The sequence below is a fragment of the Pempheris klunzingeri genome, chromosome 8 (genome assembly GCF_042242105.1).
Source record: "Pempheris klunzingeri isolate RE-2024b chromosome 8, fPemKlu1.hap1, whole genome shotgun sequence".
Classification (NCBI taxonomy): Eukaryota; Metazoa; Chordata; class Actinopteri; order Acropomatiformes; family Pempheridae; genus Pempheris; species Pempheris klunzingeri.
This window is the reverse complement of record NC_092019.1, coordinates 5,025,172-5,043,562: the sequence shown is the minus strand read 5'-3', so window position 1 is coordinate 5,043,562 and position 18,391 is coordinate 5,025,172. Positions and strand designations below refer to the sequence as shown.

General features: G+C 42.5%; 1 protein-coding gene across 4 annotated transcripts in view; it reads right to left on the bottom strand.

The window, feature by feature from the left end:
• Positions 1 to 18,391, bottom strand: part of ubr5 (ubiquitin protein ligase E3 component n-recognin 5) — a 33,132-nt gene extending 14,741 nt beyond the window's left edge. For all 4 annotated transcript variants that reach the window (XM_070834631.1, XM_070834632.1, XM_070834633.1 and 1 more), the window contains exons 1-35: positions 18,172 to 18,391; positions 14,766 to 14,810; positions 14,561 to 14,642; positions 13,723 to 13,799; positions 12,042 to 12,161; positions 11,247 to 11,526; positions 10,908 to 11,067; positions 10,515 to 10,664; positions 9,455 to 9,666; positions 9,138 to 9,254; positions 8,877 to 8,987; positions 8,520 to 8,674; positions 8,012 to 8,129; positions 7,703 to 7,887; positions 7,408 to 7,517; positions 6,818 to 6,930; positions 6,471 to 6,617; positions 6,172 to 6,283; positions 5,901 to 6,055; positions 5,600 to 5,797; positions 5,235 to 5,445; positions 4,823 to 4,949; positions 4,461 to 4,612; positions 3,887 to 3,982; positions 3,373 to 3,496; positions 3,152 to 3,249; positions 2,680 to 2,837; positions 2,304 to 2,395; positions 2,023 to 2,169; positions 1,729 to 1,847; positions 1,418 to 1,544; positions 1,125 to 1,254; positions 757 to 917; positions 373 to 612; positions 1 to 124 (exon numbers count right to left, since the gene is read on the bottom strand). In XM_070834631.1, the coding sequence (XP_070690732.1) occupies positions 1 to 124; positions 373 to 612; positions 757 to 917; positions 1,125 to 1,254; positions 1,418 to 1,544; positions 1,729 to 1,847; positions 2,023 to 2,169; positions 2,304 to 2,395; positions 2,680 to 2,837; positions 3,152 to 3,249; positions 3,373 to 3,496; positions 3,887 to 3,982; positions 4,461 to 4,612; positions 4,823 to 4,949; positions 5,235 to 5,445; positions 5,600 to 5,797; positions 5,901 to 6,055; positions 6,172 to 6,283; positions 6,471 to 6,617; positions 6,818 to 6,930; positions 7,408 to 7,517; positions 7,703 to 7,887; positions 8,012 to 8,129; positions 8,520 to 8,674; positions 8,877 to 8,987; positions 9,138 to 9,254; positions 9,455 to 9,666; positions 10,515 to 10,664; positions 10,908 to 11,067; positions 11,247 to 11,526; positions 12,042 to 12,161; positions 13,723 to 13,799; positions 14,561 to 14,642; positions 14,766 to 14,810; positions 18,172 to 18,233 (4,815 nt within the window). In that variant the 5' untranslated portion in view covers positions 18,234 to 18,391. The remainder of the gene's footprint in view (positions 125 to 372; positions 613 to 756; positions 918 to 1,124; positions 1,255 to 1,417; positions 1,545 to 1,728; positions 1,848 to 2,022; positions 2,170 to 2,303; positions 2,396 to 2,679; positions 2,838 to 3,151; positions 3,250 to 3,372; positions 3,497 to 3,886; positions 3,983 to 4,460; positions 4,613 to 4,822; positions 4,950 to 5,234; positions 5,446 to 5,599; positions 5,798 to 5,900; positions 6,056 to 6,171; positions 6,284 to 6,470; positions 6,618 to 6,817; positions 6,931 to 7,407; positions 7,518 to 7,702; positions 7,888 to 8,011; positions 8,130 to 8,519; positions 8,675 to 8,876; positions 8,988 to 9,137; positions 9,255 to 9,454; positions 9,667 to 10,514; positions 10,665 to 10,907; positions 11,068 to 11,246; positions 11,527 to 12,041; positions 12,162 to 13,722; positions 13,800 to 14,560; positions 14,643 to 14,765; positions 14,811 to 18,171) is intronic.

Below are 18,391 nucleotides of genomic sequence, written 5' to 3'. Positions count from 1 at the left end.
CTCTTCCACATCTGCTGATACGATGTCATCCTGCTCCTCGTCTCTTCCTCTGACGGGCTGAGACTGGCTGCTGCGCCGAGGCTGAGGGTTCCTGATGATATAAGACGCAGCTGTCTGGCTGGAGCTGGAGAAAAAACGAGGCACGACACCAGAAGTCATTATATCAAGTGAATATGGACACTCAACCATCCTCTATTACTTTTGGTTTCCTCTCTTCGAGTATAAATCTCATGAATGACTCAATGATCTGAGTGCTATCTCCACTTTAGCTCAATAACACGGGGGTCTTACTCAGCTTGCTGAAACAATATGAGCAAATGTTTCAACACAGTGAAAATAGAGCAGGAAATAAAGGGGCTAAAACCAACTTACCTGCTGGACTGGTCAGGTGAGGGTCTTGGAGGCAGCGGTTCGACGGAGAAGAGCTCCTCGCTGCCCTGAACAGCATCAATACTGGTGCTGGCCAAAGTGAAAGGAGCAGTTGGTCTTGCTATACCCATTCGCACGGGAACAATCAGCGACTCTGCTACGTTACACAGCTCCTCCACAGCGTAGGGCAGCAGAGCTTGGAAAACTCGTCGACACTTCCCAATGGGCTGGGGGATGAAGTTGCTTTGTGAAGGAAATTGAGAAAAGACAGAATCAGCATTTGTATGAATTCAAATGACCATTTCAAATTAATGTCAAAATGTGTAGTCCCACTTTGTTGTGGAATTGAGCTGGTTCATTTAAAATGTTAACGCTGCGTGTTCTTACTTTTTCTTCTTGGATGAGGCCATCTCCACACTGAGGATGACAAACACTCGGGCTACAGAGCGTAGGAACCTCCTGGTGACATTGACTGCCTCTTCCCTCCGGCCTGGAGTGTACTTGTTCTGCAGCTCCTTTACTAGTGTACCCAGTAAGGTGTCTATGAACTAATACATGAGAAGAACGTGTAAAAAAATGTAATAGCAATATTTAGGCTGTAACATTTGGTGTTTTCCAAAGCAATAATTATGCATAAATGGACATTTTGTTTAACATTATGTGTTCACTCAGTGGTGTGTAACAAATAGATAAGCAGAGGAGGAAAACAATCATCTTGTTCTAGAAAGCAAGAAGACAGACTTAAATAGACTTACAGTGATGTCAGGAGCACACTTCACAATGAGGCAGTGGGTGAAACAGTCAAGGCGAATGGTGCCACTCTGCTGATTCAAGTAGACCTGCTCTTCAGGCAGGAGGTGGGCAATTCTGCTGCTGGCACTAAGTCTAGGAGACAGAAAAAAATATAGAACTCAAAATATTGGCTGTTACAGAACACCAACCTGTACACCCCACGGCGTGGAAGGGATTAGAATACTTCTAATCGAAAGGTAGCATGAGGTTTTAACTACAGCCATGTCACGTTTGAATGTTTTGCTGCAGTACTCACGGGTCTTTATTCTCTTGAGAGCCAAACATGATCATAGACTTGAGGGCATTCCAGTCCTGCAGGACCCTCTCCAGAGCAAGCTGAGCAAAGCGGGGCGGTTCTAGGTCATGATCTGGCATGTCAGAGTCTGAAAGAGAGGAAAGGAGAATATTGCTTTCATACACCAAATGGCTTGATGGAATGATGTTTTAAAAAGCTGCAGCCTGGCCCACAGGTGGTACTAAAGGAAGATAGCAGAAAAATACTCTTGTGAATGTTTGTAAAATGTCTGCACTGACGGGCACTGTTGGGTAAAATGTGTGTGATCCTACCTTCTGCATTAGCAGCTTTGCGGTTCCTGTCTTCTCTGATGCGTGGTGGTCTGTACTGACAGTGCTCAACACTCTGCCTAGCAACAGTCTGCACCAGGAACAGTAATATATGCTCTCCCCTGCAGATAGAACCAAAAATCAGTCAGATTCATTTTCTAAGACTTTCACAACGTCAGCAAGTATCTTCAATGTATTGTTGTATGCCATTGTTGTAGTCATAAAGCACAAAAGACAACACGATTCTATGTAAAGTGGAGATGTTAAAGGTCAGTACAGATGAGGCAGAGGTCTTACCTGCTGTTTGGTGTTGTGACCAGGTTAGTGGTTGTGAGTAACCTGTAGAGCAGATCCAGACGAGCAGCCTTCTGGCCGGCGATCAGCGTTTTACACTTACATTTCTCCCAACAGTCACAGTATGCTGTGGGGGATGTCCTCTTCAGCCTGGGAAAGAGTAGAAGCGAATTTATAATCATAGATAACACATAGTGTGAAAGATGGGGGATGAAAAGCAATGGTAAGAAAGACTGAAACCTTTACAAAGACTACATAAGGCCACACTCAAAACTAGGACTTACTTGCAGTCATGTCCTTTGTGACACACCCTTGCACACTCAGTGCAGCAGCAGAGGGACTCAAGCAGACCACAGGTTCGACACTCAAAGATATCCTGAACAAAAAGTCATTGTGATGAAAAATGTCAGTGAAAAGCTTTAGTAAGTAGCAGTAATTAAATTAAGTTCCAAAAAGCCACTTCTTTTTAGCCCTCTTATTTTTAGGTTATCTACTTATCAGTTACATAACTGTCTTTTAAACAGCAACATATTTAAGAAATTACCATCCTTAACAGACACCAGTGAATGTTGCTTGAGCGTGGTCTACAATACATCGCTTTTTCTGGTGCTGAGTGCTTTTCCTCTAAATCTCAGAGTGATAAAATCCTCCAGGGCTGACCTGGTTAATGTGCTCTGCTCCAGTCCAAGTGAAACTGCAGGTGTCGTTGCAGCACAGAACATAGAGGGGCGAATCGTCTGGGTTGGTCCCCGAGGGGCAAATCATTTCCATGAACACAGAATCTGCATCCTCCTTCTCTGCAATGCCCGGGTCACCCACTGGGTTTGAGAAATTTGAGGAACATAAAGGAAAACATGGAAACTTGAGGAATGCCGGTTACAGAATGTAGTTCGTTGTTGCAAGCAGGGCAGCAAAATAGGTCAGGACTCGCTTAACTCATGGATAACCTCCAATGTTCCAGCTGTTACCTAACCACTTCAAATTACATCAGATTCACAAAAAGTATGCCGTTTTCTCTGAATCTATTCAGCTGGTTGATCACACAAGAAAGAATACTACAGATTTGCAGTCATGCCACTCTCCTCTCAAATGACAAACCAGTTTACAACAGAAAGCTGACTTATTAACTCACCCTTGGCCATTTTCTGAGCCGCCTCCAGCACAGTGATGGCTGCCGGATAGGCTCTTCCACTGACTGCCAGCATGAATGGGGTCATTCCACGGGCATCCCTGTCAAACAACAACACAATACATGAGCGCTGAAGTGGGACACATCGGCAAAAAACACAAACAACAGCAGATAAATCAAGACAATCGAATACACAAGAAAACAATAAAAAAAAAAAATCATACTTGGCAGAGAGGAGCTCCCTTAAATGTGGCCTCAGGACAACACTGTCGCACATCAGCTTTAGGATAAGGTGGGCGTTGGCCTTCCTGTCTTTAGATTCAACCACAGATGACTCCGTGGACGGTCCTGTTCATACAGAGAGGACTATCCGTTAGAAGGCAGACGCAACACTTTGACCACTGAGTTTGAATACACAAGACATACTGTATTCAGCTGATTTTTCACCGGTGCCACAGAGACTATGTATACAAAAAGGTATCAGAATGTCATATTTATCCTTATTTAGGATGATTTCCTTTCTCACTACAAATCTTGATTAGCAGTGAAAAACATGTACTGCGTCGCTAATCCTTGCTATACGCAAAGCACAGTATGCTGATTTTTGTGTATAGTGACAGTGTACCATCACAATGACAGTACGTAGTACTTGATGTGTAGAGTTAGTATGCAGTATGGATGTGGGACACCGCTATCGTCTTCCTCTCATTCCTTGTCTGTGATACCAATGTTTTGTACCTGGGATGGTGGAGGTGCTGGGTCCCTGGCTGGTCCCAGTGGAGGCAGTGGTGAGTGAACCCACAGCTGGTGCTAGAATGAAGTCAATGTCACCATCTATTGATAAAATAGAGACACAGTTGAGTAATAGTGCCAAGATTGTAGAATTTACCGAAGTTAATTCATTAATGGATGAAGAGTTATATTTATTATCCACACAGACTTACACCCCTGCAGTTGTGTAAGACCACTTTCAGACCAACTACTATGGCAAAACAACTCAAGAGGAAGCACTGGTGTGTGGGTGGGATGTTACAAGGCACCAGTGAGAAGATGAAATATGAATTGAGGACTCTGGTTTTAAGGCAAACTAAAACCCAACACACAACATGGCATGTGAACACAGGGCTACAAGGTACACACTAACCGGTATGTGTGTTTACACATTGTGGGATGACACGGTGGCAAAAGTAGAGAAAGGTGTTTCTGGCTGGAATAACTTGTAACACACCTCCACTGCATAAAAACCATGGTCTAATTCAAATACATTTTTTGTTGAAGTGACATTGTCAGTCTGACAAGGCTTTGCACTGACCGGGGTCCATTGGTGGGGGGTCAGGAACCCAACTTGGTGGGGCAATAGGTGGTGACACAGGGTCCTGGTGGTCGCTGGATGACGGGCCAGACTCATGACGGCCAAGACCAGCTGCTCTTAGAGACCGACGCATCATCTCCCTCAGACGGAGCCTGGTGACAAGGCAAAAAACAATATAACATGACACTGAAATGGCGATCAACTATGTTTGTGTTTTGATATTGCTGGAGAACCTGTTTAAATTAGATACAGAAAGACTCCTTTCTCATAGGGAGACTCCAAACGACATGAAGAGTTTTCTGTACAGGCTATTTTTCCTAATATATTCCTGCAGCATAAAAACATTATAACTAGTTATTTACCCTCTGCTACTGGAGGAGCCAGTCCTGTTCCCAGAGCTGTTGCTTGAAACCACAGAGATGGCATTCGCAATTGCTTCCACAGCAGACAGACGCTCCGCAAAGGTGTTTCTCTCCGACCTTTCAGCTTCTGAAATTAAGCATTATGGGCATTTAGCGTGGAGAAGAGAGTCTAGTCACAGGTGAGCATACGCAAAATTAGAATAGAGAGAAAAGGTGATTTTTCTTCTAGAGGTTTTTTTTTAATATAATTTCTAGTAAAGATGGCAAAGTCCAAAACTGACAGACACTGTGAAGAAATATGTAACCGTAAACAGCAAATTAAGATATCAAACTGTTTCTCTGATCCAATTTAAATAATATAACGTTCCACCTTGCTCTCAGAGAGATCGGGCTGTCTAAAACACCAGCTTACCTTCCTCCTCTTTGGTCTCCTTGTTACTGACAGGGAAGCAGACAGAGACAGCTGCATGGAGGATGTTGCGGTTTCCATCACAGCGGTGATCAAGAAGTGCTCCAAGGGCCTGACTGCCCTGGTCCAACAGGAACGCCTGCTCAAGGTTCACCAGGTACTGCCGACACGCCTCATAGTCACAACGCAGGACATGCTGCATCAGCGTCTGTTTCTGAGGAACATAAAGAAGAATGCGTGAGATATTCTTATGATCACTTATTTGCATGTCACTGATGCTTCACTGAGACTTAAGACAGGATTCCTTCTTGGTCTTTCAGACATTTATGGGTAGAAACATAGTGCAATCATACAGAAAACATGCTTACCTCGACAGCCATAATAATAATAGCAGCTTTCTTTTTAATTGTGGAGTTAGAGGGGAGATTGGCGAGAGAGTGCACCCCCATTCCCAGGCTGTTAATGGGCGGCAGGTCCAACCAATCAGGATCTCGAATTCCACCCATGCAGTCTTTCGCCATGGGGTAGATTGTGCCATTTCCATCTCGAAGGATGATGGGAGATTCCTGTAGGAGAATAAATTTCAACATTTAAGGTTTGTATATAGCCAGGCTTGCCATGTGCAAAACCTAAAAAAAACACATCATCCTATTTGGGAGATTATCTCACCTGTCCTGCAGTAAAGATGGCCACATTGCGCTCACTCTGCCCCAGGAAGGCCAGGTTACTGGTGGGGAAGTTATTTTCCTGTTCAGCTTTGCCTGTGGCCAGGTCAAAGATACAGTACCTCACCCAGTTACCAGTTTTCAGCACTGCATGGACTCCTGGAGGATGGAGAGATATTTAATGGTTGGAAATAAAAAAAAACTATAGAAAACAAGTGAAACTAAAAACATATATTGATGAAGTATATTAAGCTTGTATTGACATATGGACCCACCTTTGGAGTCAACATTCACAGCCAGAATCTCCGCCTTTTCTGGGATACAGAGCTTTTTAGGTGTGCGCTGAAAACAATCAGGAACTTTAGGAGTGCCACCAGTTTTGACCACCTGTCAGGAACAAATTGAAGGAGACAAACAGATGATAAATAATAATTAATAAATTAGCTTAAAAAAACAAGTTAAAATCAACATGAATGTCAGAGGGACAGATACAGACACTTCCACAAAAACATTGACTCTGAACTACAAATAGTGAGATAAAGACAAGCAATACTGGATAAATGCATGTCCATACCTGCAGCTCATCTATTCTGAGGAGCCTACAGTCCTGCAATAGTGATGAGGGGTCTGAGTCACTGGGAGCAGCAGTGCTCTGGTTGCTCATGCTGCTTGATGTCCCTGGAAACTTCACAGCAACATACGCGCCATCCACTTTAAGCACCTAGGAGATAAAATGATAGTAAAAAGTTGTAAAACTGAGATATTATAACATACAAAACATAAAATAGACAGACCAGGGATATGTGATTCTGTCTCTGGCTACTCTCACATCCTGCAAACAGCCACATTACTTATTATTGTAAGATATTACAACATTTGCAAACTTTGATCCATGTATTACCATAGTTCAGGTGCACCCACCTTTCCCACAGGGACATTTTTAACGTCCTCTACAAACACCACCTCCCTGAGAGGCCACTGCTCCTCGTTCACCTTCTCTTCCTCTTTGGGTGCTGGAGTAGAACGCCTTCGCTCTGCAAGTAGAAGAAGGCATACCAACTTTTACGCCTTTGAATACAGAATATTCAAATTAGACACTTCATTAGTATTTACATCAAGGAATTGCAAATCGTTTAGCGTCATACGTGCGATTAGGAGAGTAAAACTATACTGCTGACCAGGTAATAAAAACTTTAGTGTGGACTAAGGAAAACTAACCACAACAGGAACAGCTAGCCGTATGGTTCATATGATAAGACAAGGTAAAAAGGCAGCCAAACACACCACAGTATATACTGTGAGCTGATTATGCTTCCATCACAGGCAAGGGAAAAAACTTGCTGATAAAAGCCTGTGCACCATCTGTTTCAAAGTCAAAGGACTAATGAGAGCACAGAGTGAGGAGGAAATTGGTTCTGTGCCTGGAAGATAGAGAGGGAAGTCAAGACTTGAGTGTTGTTGAGACAGCTGGAGGTTAAGAGGGAGAGATAGCAAGAGAGAAGCTGACATACTGTAGGGCAGTGAGGCACTGCTAGCGATGGAAGAGGTATCACTGCAGGTAGACGCTGGGGAGGGAGGAGGACCCATCTCAGTCTTCACAAGCTCTGGCTTGCTCTCCGTCCTATAGGGTAAGCCCAAGAGAGAGAGGAAGATTAATTTGATTTGGGGATTTATGCGACCTAGCATGGCTACACCTGCAGGACCGATGTCAGTGTCTTCTAATTGTAGTTAAAATTGTACCAATATAAAACCAAGAAGGACTAGTCTAAAAAAGGAACAGCTTTTTCTGCATAAAAAGAAACTGACTTGATTTCCTGGGTCTTAGTGGTCTTCTCCATATTCTTGAGGCTCTCTGGTGAGCGCAGCTGGAACCTGCAACTGTCATTCATGTTCCAGACAGACTCCAACAGGACGCCCACTTTGGGAATCCCAGCGCTGACAGAAAAGGCCACTGCACCGGCATGGTAGAGGGGGTTATTCCTCAAGCACACCTAAGGAAGGAAACGGTAAATCTATTTTACACTAACTGCAAGGCTTATATTGAGCTCATACAAGTCCATCTTGTCCATGCAAAATAATAAAATCAACGACAGCTCATAATCCCTGTGTTCTTACCTGTGTTCCGACGGTGATGTTGGGTATCGAGGAGATGCCAGCGCTGGACTTTGGCTTTTTGTTCTTGGCTCTGGCCTTTTCAAGCATTTTCTTCCGCTGACTAAAAGGCACAACACCCCTGCAGACAAATGCAAGCAGTTAAGTGTCAAAACTTCACTGACATTCATACCTGTCCCTGACATATACAGTTTTGTAACCCTTGCTAAATGTCAGGTCTTTCAGAGGATTCCCAATTGTTGCTACAAGTCCTTGTTGTGCATTTTCACAGAAGAATACAAGACTCCATTATATCACCTAATAAACACAGTGACAGAATAATTCCCCTTCAATAACAGTAAGAGAGAAGTGTCCCACACTCTAATGTTTTGCATATGCCTGTGATGAACACTCCTGTAACACTAAACAGGATAACAACGTTATGGCGACAATCGTAAGCCAATGTTATTGTTAAAAACAAAATTAAAATTCCATTCAATGTCGTTTCATTCATAACACTTATTATTCTCACCACCAGTAGAGGCTATTTTCCAGCTGTGCACACGTGTAGAGCGCACAGCAGTGCAGTGACACCATACGTTCCCCCTGCAGCTCCGGGAAAGCCTGAGCACTGTGCTCCAGCTTAGAGGCCACTGTGCTCAGCGTGTCATCCACCCAGGTTGCCACCTATACCACACACACACACAAAAACATGAGTTAATGAACAACTCATTTAAATTAAATGTGTGTTATGTTATGATGGTTGATTAGTAACTATAGAGGTATTTATTTACTCAGTCACTATCTTATGATTACACAACTTATCCTTTTACCATGAACAAAGCAGAGCACAAATGTTCTTATGTCAAGAGGAGCAACCATAATCTACCTTGTTGGTCTCTGTAGCCACAGTGGCTCTGATGCTATTGGCAGACAATAAAGTGATCTTCTCATTGGCCAGGCCCAGGAAGGACACACGTGGGTGATGAATAGAAGGATTCTGATGGGACAAATAACAGAAATATTAGTGATATTACCCACCAGTACTTTCTAACCATTTAGTATGCTACAATAACACACAGATGCATACTGTATTTCAGTGAAGGTACATAAATAACAGTTTTTGGGCAACATAGGTTGAATTCTGCACCTGAGCATTCCTGTAGGGTTCAGGTTCACTCCACTTCCACTGATAGAGTTCTCCTTTGGAGCTGACAGCCACCAGCTCTGAGAACATGGCTCCAATGCTCACAAACTTCACACCATCCTGGAAAGAAAATTAGCAATTTCAGAAAATGTCAGGCAAAACAAAACTAAAAGTATAAATGTCCAAGGAATTGAATTTGTTACTAGCGGACTGGAAACATAATTAATTGAATCTCCACTGGTAAATGTCATGGTGAAGGCTTGTATTTTTGTGTTTTGAAACCTGTATGAAATCAACAGCTGTGTTTGTGCTCCTCCTACCTTGTCAGGCCACCACTGGAGCTCCTCTCCCAAGGAAACGGGGCTCTGGACCGGGATGCTCTTCTTGTCCAAGCTGGGCTCGCCCTCGCGGCTGGTGGAGCCTCGCTCTGTGTCGAATGAGGCCCCATCCAGCCAGCGGCGCTCGCGTAACCTCAACACAGACTCACGCTCACGCAACAGCTCTGAGTCACGCTCTAAGGGAAGAAGGAGAACTGGTATGCAATAAGGTCACACCAGTGGGATAGAAGTAAGCCACTCTCTGGGAAAGACCCGTCAACATAGTTTTAAGAATAGAGAGAAAGAGATAGATTCTTTAGAATCACTTTAATGCAAATCAAAATTGTAGTACGGAAGATTGAGTGGGAATCTAAATTATACTGGTGGGTGAGTCAGTTTGCGCGCTCATATGTTAAAGTGGATAGTGCGAGTGGATAGAAAGAAAGAAAGCATGCAGATGGGCTACCAGTGGGCTAGGTAGGTTTTTAGAATAGACTGCCTTAAAGGGTCCCTGTTAAGACAGGTGGGCCTAGCGGGCCTTTCTCAGAGAGCTCACAGTATTGTCTACAGCCATGCATCATACAACACCAGACATATATGTTTTTAGCCTGGAACACCAAACACCCAAGTTACAAATCAAGCTAAACAGACTGAAGAGAAAATGTCCCCAGCGAACAAACTAAAACCATTTTATTTTACAGTAATTTGTGTAAAGGCTGTACCTTATACATTAAGCAAAGAGGAAAACGATTTCTCCTCCAATAACATTAGCCCTAAAATCATTTTTGTCAAAAAACCTGCTTTGCCTGTAAGATAACCCTCTGCCTTATTCAAATCTTAAGCTTTTCTTTTCTTACACTCCATCTCAAGAATAACACTGAAAAAAAAAAACACTGCTGTGGTTTTCCAACCTGTCTGCTGTGTTGTCTTACCTTTAACAAGATATTAAAGACAGTAAGATATCAAACATCCCCACAAATAAGAGCCATCACCAATGTTGCCACCATAGCACCCCTACCACCCTGCGTTCCCTTTACTAGTCAGAGGTGAGTTGTTGAGTTACCTCTAGAGGATCCGAGGCGAGACAGCGAGGAGCGCCTAAAAGAGGGGTAGCCAAAGTAGCTGATGTCCTCAGAGAACATGGCATCTGCATCAATAATCACGCTGGGGTGAGCTGAGTGAATGTCTGCATCCAGGAGGGACATCAGGTCCTCTGCATAGGATAAAGGTACAAAAAAAACACATTTAGTCTTTTTAGGATATTGGCAAAGATAATTTTTGCCTATACCGCATATGCTTAGTGTTTTCATGTCTTTGTTTTAAATAAAGTTATAAATAAAGTTGCCAAGGCAATCTAGACCATTACAATGATCATAATTAAATAGTTATATATACATAATGACATCACTTTATTAAAGTCACTGCCCCTTCTGTCTTTTTTCTTTTTTGGACAAACCTCCAGGGAGGTAGGACTCGCTGGCTGTGTCATCTCCATCATCTCCATCTTCATCATCCCGGCTCAGCAAGTTGTTGACGGCAAGGTTGACATCCAGGTTGGTCCTCTGGAGTTCTCTAATAATGACACTCCTGGACTTCCCCTGAAGGACGACCTGGGCCTGGTGAGACAGTACAAGGACAACAAAGTAGAAAACATGTTTTATTGACACTCATTTGTTGTGACTGCAGGTTAGCAGGTAAATGTGCATCTCTTACTGTGTAATTAGCGAGGAAAAGGTTGAAAGAACGCTACAAAAATGATTTCACAAAGAAAAGAGGTTTCCATGATGAGACATACCTGAGTAATAAGCTCTTCGGGGATGACAGAAGCTGGTATGACTGGCTGAGGCTGGCTTCCTAGAAGGCCAGAGCCACGGTCCCTTCCTGTACGGATTACTCTGGTCTGTCGACGGGAATCGCGAGCTGCTGTTGATGACCTGCCCGACGTGCCTCCGCCTCCTCCTCCACCTCCGCTCCCTCCTCCTCCACTGCTGCCACCTCCTGCTCCACCTCCCCCCGCTCCTCCTCCACTTCCACCTCCTCCACTGCCTCCATTTACGCCAGAGCTCCAGCGACTCCTGTTACACACAGTCCAAGGCCATGGTCAGACACAACTGCCAAAAACACCATCTGACTAACAGAGCAGACTCAATACAGGCACACATCTGGCTTTAAAGGGATTCCGCCTTCGTGACAGAGGAGACAGGGCAGTTCGCATCAGCAGCATTTACACGAGAGAAGAAGTTAAGTGATTTAATATAGTATAATTAATATATTATGTACACATTTTGGATATTTCAGTTCAACTTTCAGCTGTATGGGTGCAAGTTGAGGGGTTTATTCAGTTTTGCACAACTTCAATATCAGGATCCACAACAACTACATCTTAAAGAGGAAATTGATTCCCTAGTCTAAGAACATGGCCATGACGGACACATTACTCCATTACATTTTACAGCAACCTAAAATTCTCTCTTCAGAATGAAGCACCCTGATGGGGAATAGCCCGTAATCTGCTGTAGCGTCAGTGCTGTGCTTTAAACACTGAGCCTTCACAGGACCGTTCATCTCTGTCAACCCTGCCAGAACTTACCCAAGGGTGTTGCCTGCCAGTCTGCCAAGTGTGTCAGAGCCAGACAGGAACCAGGGCGGATCACTAGTCCTGCCTGGCCTGGAGCTCCTTCCTGTCCCTGAACCACTGCTCAACTTTGAACTGGAAACAAAAGATGGGAGATCAGTTACAAACCTACAGAAGTCCTGCATAGGACCAAAATACTTTCTTTTATTACCTGGGTTGACAGAAACTAGATTTACCCCAGGTATTTCTTAAATTATACCCCTGGGTTCAGGATTCGTTTTTTATTAAATATTATATTGTGAAATGGGAGGGGGTATTTTGGAGACTAGCATGGCAACACCCTTGGGAATCAGAATTGGCTGCAACTCGTTCCTCCTTCAAGACTTTCCTTTTTCAAAAGTTCTTGGGGTTTTGGGGCTGCGACTGCTTTCTCCTATTTCAATATTTCTTATAATGAAATGCCTTCTAAGTTTAAGAGTAGTTTACAGCAATACTTTAAGCAATGTCTTCTACATAGACAGTAGAAACTGTTTTCTTCTATGGCAAAGGAACTAAATTATAGCAATTTTGCCAATGTCTCATATAACAGAGACTACAATGACACTGAATTTAAATACTTTCCAACAAAATAATACAATCACATCTAGTACCGTACTGTAACGGAGGGCAATGGGATACAGAAACACAGATCAAATTATTCATATACAATACAGAGAAACAGCAAATTCAAACCAGCAGTCAACAAGCCGACACAATCAGTGTAGCCTTTCTTACAATTCAAGATCACACAGGATATTAGGCCTTGTTCAGTAAGCTGACAAACTTGCCAAAGACAACCTGCCAAACTCTTCCGCAGGCTTCCCAGCAGCCCACAATGGTGCTGACTGAAAAGCTATTAAAATTTGAAACCATCTCATCTTCTTTTGCAAGTCTGCGACAGGGAACAAAACTTGTGTTCTGCAGAAAAGTTTGGAGAAGGGAGCTCCTAGGTCTTTTACAGCCTGGTTCACAGGCACACTTAGCAACTGGAGGGGCCTTGAAAACTCTGAAGTCATTGTTGGATGTTCCTCCGCTGGCAGGACAACGATCAATGAGACATTCACCACAAATACATGCTCATAGCCAACACAAAACAGAGCAGCTAGTAAAGAAGCTTTTTTTTTTTATTATTAAGTAGCACACACTGACTTCTGCCAGTCAAAAGTTGCACAAACAATTTTGAGACTGTCTTGCTGTTGGTTGTTTGGTGTCAAGATAGTATTTTTAGTACTGTGAAAAATAAATGTCCCTGGATTTCACAAAACATTTGGGGAACAGGGTCTCTATCGAGAGAATCACTGAATGGATATAATCTTAACAAGCACAACATCAAAAAATCCACCAGTCCAACAGTTGCCTGTTAGAGGACTTTTTGAGAATAGAACTGTGAAAGATTCAGATATCTGTTTCACTCCTGATAGATGGAGTATCTGAAGAGCCGGGATATTATTCTAGTGGTAAAACCATGTCCGAATTCTTCATATTCAGCCAGACAGAGCAGAAATGCCGAATTCAAATCACAGCAACTGCCATCAGTAAGCCTGAGCATGTTCCATGTGTCTTGTACAAGACATCTCCACAAGCAATCTGTTTTCCAACTCAGTGCCAAAGCTACATCAGTTTCCAGGACAGATCCCATCATAAAGAAGTCTCTCACCCATCGCTGCCATCCGGTTTGCTGAGCTCCAGGCGATCAGGCTGGACAGCAAAGCTGATTCTACACACACGTCCATCCTAAAAGAGATGCATTCATGGTTTTCAGTGTCACACATTTGACAGATTAAAAAGTCCTCAAGAAAGAAAAAGTGTATTGTAATGTTGAGTGCAATTTAGCAACAAAGAATTTAAAGCTGTATCAAGTCAAACATAAATGTTACCAAATAATGAAGCCAAACTTTTCTTTTACAAGTTAATGTTGTTCATTTATCACAGAGGGTCCGTATACTGGAAAATATCATTCATGTTATAAGCAGATCAAACTCTATGCCATTGGATTAGACGTTAAAATGAACACACTACCATGTGTGATGTTTGATAATGAACAACTGCAGTGCAAAGAATGAAGCAGTCGAACAGTTGACTCAACACTAATCATGAACATACCTCAACCTGTATGCACCAGTTTGCTGACATTTCTCACAAAGTTCAAATAAACAAACTGAGGTCAATTACTACATGCCTCTCTTCAGTGTGTCTAAAGCCCCGTTCAAACTGGATGAGCCGAAATTTGGGGGGAGTCCTGTATATGAACAACATATCCAATCTATTAAATCCAGCTTCTGTCCACAATTTCTCCTCAACCAACAAGTAAAACAGAAGCAGCATCGCTAGTGTTTTTAGCAAAGTTAGGGGTCAACAGATAATAGTGACCCAGCTTAAATTTAAATCTTCCTATTATATATTCAGCCAGTTTTGGTGGCAGCAAATAATAATAACACACTTTAGATCCCTAAGTGTCTGAGTGGTGCTAATGATGTAATGTCTAATAGCATTACCTCAAGGAGAAATCCAGCATGGTTCGGACCGACGACACACTGCTTTAGGGTGGCCTGCTCCAGCAGACTAAGGTGTGGATGACTGCATTGGAAAAAAGCACAAAGACAAATGAGACCACATACGGGATAATAAACGAGGCTTGTTAACAATAATTGATCATATTAAGAGAAGCAGCCTAGATTTACAACACTGACACAAACTTACCTGTTATAACTGTATTTGTTGAGTTTCTCTGAGACTTCACGGAGCCTGACAAGAAGATAAAGACTGCATTAATTTACATAGAACCCATTTTAAAACCTAATTAATACAAGTTAATGTATGCAATTTTAAAATGCTGAATACTGAGAGATAAAACACTGAAACACAAACCACTGATTACACATTAATCATGTTGATTTTATAGTTAAGGTGCATTTCAAATGGCTTCAACTAATGTGCATCTTTTCCATTTATCTGACAAAGCATATCAATCCCAGGATATTTATTATACACCATTTATTCAAATTTCTTGAACACAATTGTCAAACAAATATCAGGCAAATTAGGGCCATAGCATCCGTCCCACATTAGCATTAACAAATTTACACTGGGCTTTTATGGTGCCATTGGTGACACTGATATAAAAGACTGGACTGTTTGTGACTTCAGGTGTGACATGTGGTTGTGTCCTGGCTGCTGATGCTGAACATGAAAACATCAGTGTCATATTAAGCTGTCAGCCAATGCTGACCACACACAGGACATCACAACTCAATACAGTAACAAACGCTTTAGCCAACACTTTTCTCAAAGTGCTTCCTCTGTCAGTTTGGTGTGTCAAATGGCTCGAAAAAACTGCAGTACCCATGAGCCTCAGTGGCTATTGCTATGGGGAAGACGAATGATAAGAGAAACGAATCAGAACCGTAGCATGTTTTAAACATTTTGCAAACTGAATTGTATGCTCAGCAATTAAATGTTTCACAATCACAATTATGCTCCTGGGCTTTTCTATCAATTAACCAATTGTTGTTGTTTTTTTGTTTAATTTTCATAGGACTGTTACTTTCATACAGATGAATGAACCCAGCCCATCCATGCCATGGAAGTATTCCACCTGACTGTGGGAGTCAAGCCTGTCACTCCAACACAACAGTGTCTGAATTAGGAATGAATAAAATACCAAAAACTACACAGTCAAGGATTGTTGTGAACTTGTCACATGGTCTGTTTTACCACTTAAACACTGTAGGCCTGATTTAACTGCCTGGCTTCGGCGGTTCATTGGAAGCAAACAAAGGAGGAGGTTATTACACATTTACATCCTTAAAAATAACCTTCAACAGTCACATCCAAAACAGATGGGCAGCCTCCTTAATGACAAACTGTTGGTTTTCAATGTCATGTAAGAGATGTGTTGTATTGTCATGTTTATTTAATGTCATGTCAGGAAATAGACATCTGAACATAATCTTAACTCCTCCCACCTCTTTGACCTTTGCTGTCATCTTGAATATATAGTTCTGCGAAATGTTATTTCCACACATGGTCGTACTACACAAGAAGTGCTGAGACATCTGTTGTGATGAATGACCTCGCTCAAACTTCAATGAAAGGATGTCAACAAATGCCAATTGGCATTTTGGGTTGGAAGGCAATAACGTTCCTTACTGACAGCAGAAGATTCATCCTCATTCAAGTGTTAACGAGTGAGACACGAGCGGTAAAAACGTAGAAATCTCACATTACTAAAGCACATTAAAAGCCCATGCATCAGTCCAAACACTACAGGAAGGTTAAGAGAAAATGACTCACAAAGCATCCAGGTCAGTCATTCACTGACCCTCCAGTCAAACAAATAACACCACTGCTCAGACCCAATGTCTACTCATCCCAATGAGCCATTTAAAACTGTTTTACTACAGCACAGCAAAAACATATTAAACATTCACCTCACTTCCAGGGTATGGTATTTAACATTACACTGTTCTAAAGTAATGTGTCAGGGCAGACCTAAGGCCAAACAAACCACTGGCATTTGGTTGAGGAAATCTGACCGGATGTTCATGCCAGGCAAGCACTTCTGAGGAGCCAAGCTGGACCAATCCTTTTTTATTTCAGATAGAAGCACTTATCTGCTTTGACAACTGCAAGTTCCTTCATGGGGAAGAAAGAGGAGGGGGGCCTCCCAGCAGCACATGGTGACTGTAGCATGCAATGGCATGCATGCCTGGGGATGAAACAGCCATGACCTCTTTAAGGAACTGATGGCCCATACTACCAAGATGCTTGACTGGCTTTTTCAACAACATTTCTAACCAGCAGAGTAAACTGAGATTTCCTGTCAGTCAGACCAAAGCTGGACCGCAAGAGTTCAACAGTACACCCATCTGGGAAAAAAAAAAAAACATTCAAACACTCTGAGCCTGTATCTACTTCTTAATCTCAAGGTCATTCTAAAAAAAAAATTCTCAACCTCTTTGTCTGTAAGTAGAACAGCTCATTAATCAGTTCAATCTCAATGGATGATATAAATAGGTTTATCATAAATCACATGTTCTGCTAAAATACAGGTCGCACACAATGTCCTGGGCCTTACTTATGTGTACTAACATTACTGACTGATTCCTTCAGCTGCGACATTTTCTAAAACAAAATTAAATGCAGTGTGATGCATGCCAGCAGCATGTCACTACTAACAATGCTGTGTGCTATTGAACCAACTGTACATGTATGCTGTGGCCACTTAGTGTTTGATTAACAGTGGAAAAAAAAAATAAAACGTTGTATGATCATGTGAACACAGGAATCCAGGATTGATCATGCTCACTTTATAAGCCTTAGCTTACCCCTTTAACTTACTAAAGTAGATAACAGGATTAATGTTAATGCAATGTTGCTAGCTGTGCTTCACTGCATATTTTAGATATTTATCTCAGTGCGCAATGTTAAAACAGACAAACTGGGTGGTTATTTACGGCGATGCTGGCAAGCAATTTGCGCCATTAAACTTTCAAAAACACCCCGGCACAAAAGACACTGAAACACAAATATTTGGCTTTGTCAAGAGCGTGGTAGCGAATTCGCCTGCTAGCATTAGCAGCTAGCTATCAGTTAGCTGACGTTAGCTTCTTCATTGATCATGATAATCAACAAGACGCCCACAAAACAAACACTGACGCACGTCAAAAGAGTGTATATGTAATTTATACGCGAAATCTCGCAAATTTACATCAACTGTGTGTTTTACGAGCTTTATTTCCCTCTCTTTTCCCCATCCCCCAACCCGCATTGTCCATCTCAACTTTGACTGTGAGCCAATCCACAGAGAACCAAGGAAACAGCCTGCTAGCGTTAGCTACCCGTATGCTAGCCAGTTAACGGGCTAGCATCTAGCGTTAGCACCGGACCGACTGTTTAGGTAGCATCAGGCTAACGAGGATTGGTCAAGATGCCGGGCCTTGTTTCAACCCTGGGGGGGGGGGGGTCATTTAAATAATTTAAACCCAAATTCACACGCATGACAATGTCAACATCGTTCGTAAATACAACCTCGAACACTAAACACCACACCCCGCACATTAATGTTGATTTAAATTCTTCTTTTCCACAGGCCGCAACAAAATACCTGTCATTGAGCTGATCCTCGGTCCCGGGCAACGGGTGAACCACGAAGTGTATAGATGTCATGGGGTCAATCCAAAATCACACAGAGACGTGTGAAAGATGTGGAAATTGTTATTCTTTCGATTACTGTATATATGTGGATTCATAGGAATCGTTTAATGGCGAAAAACCTCGAGTTTAGATCCCAGCCTCCTCACCCACATGCCGCCATCTTAACTCTA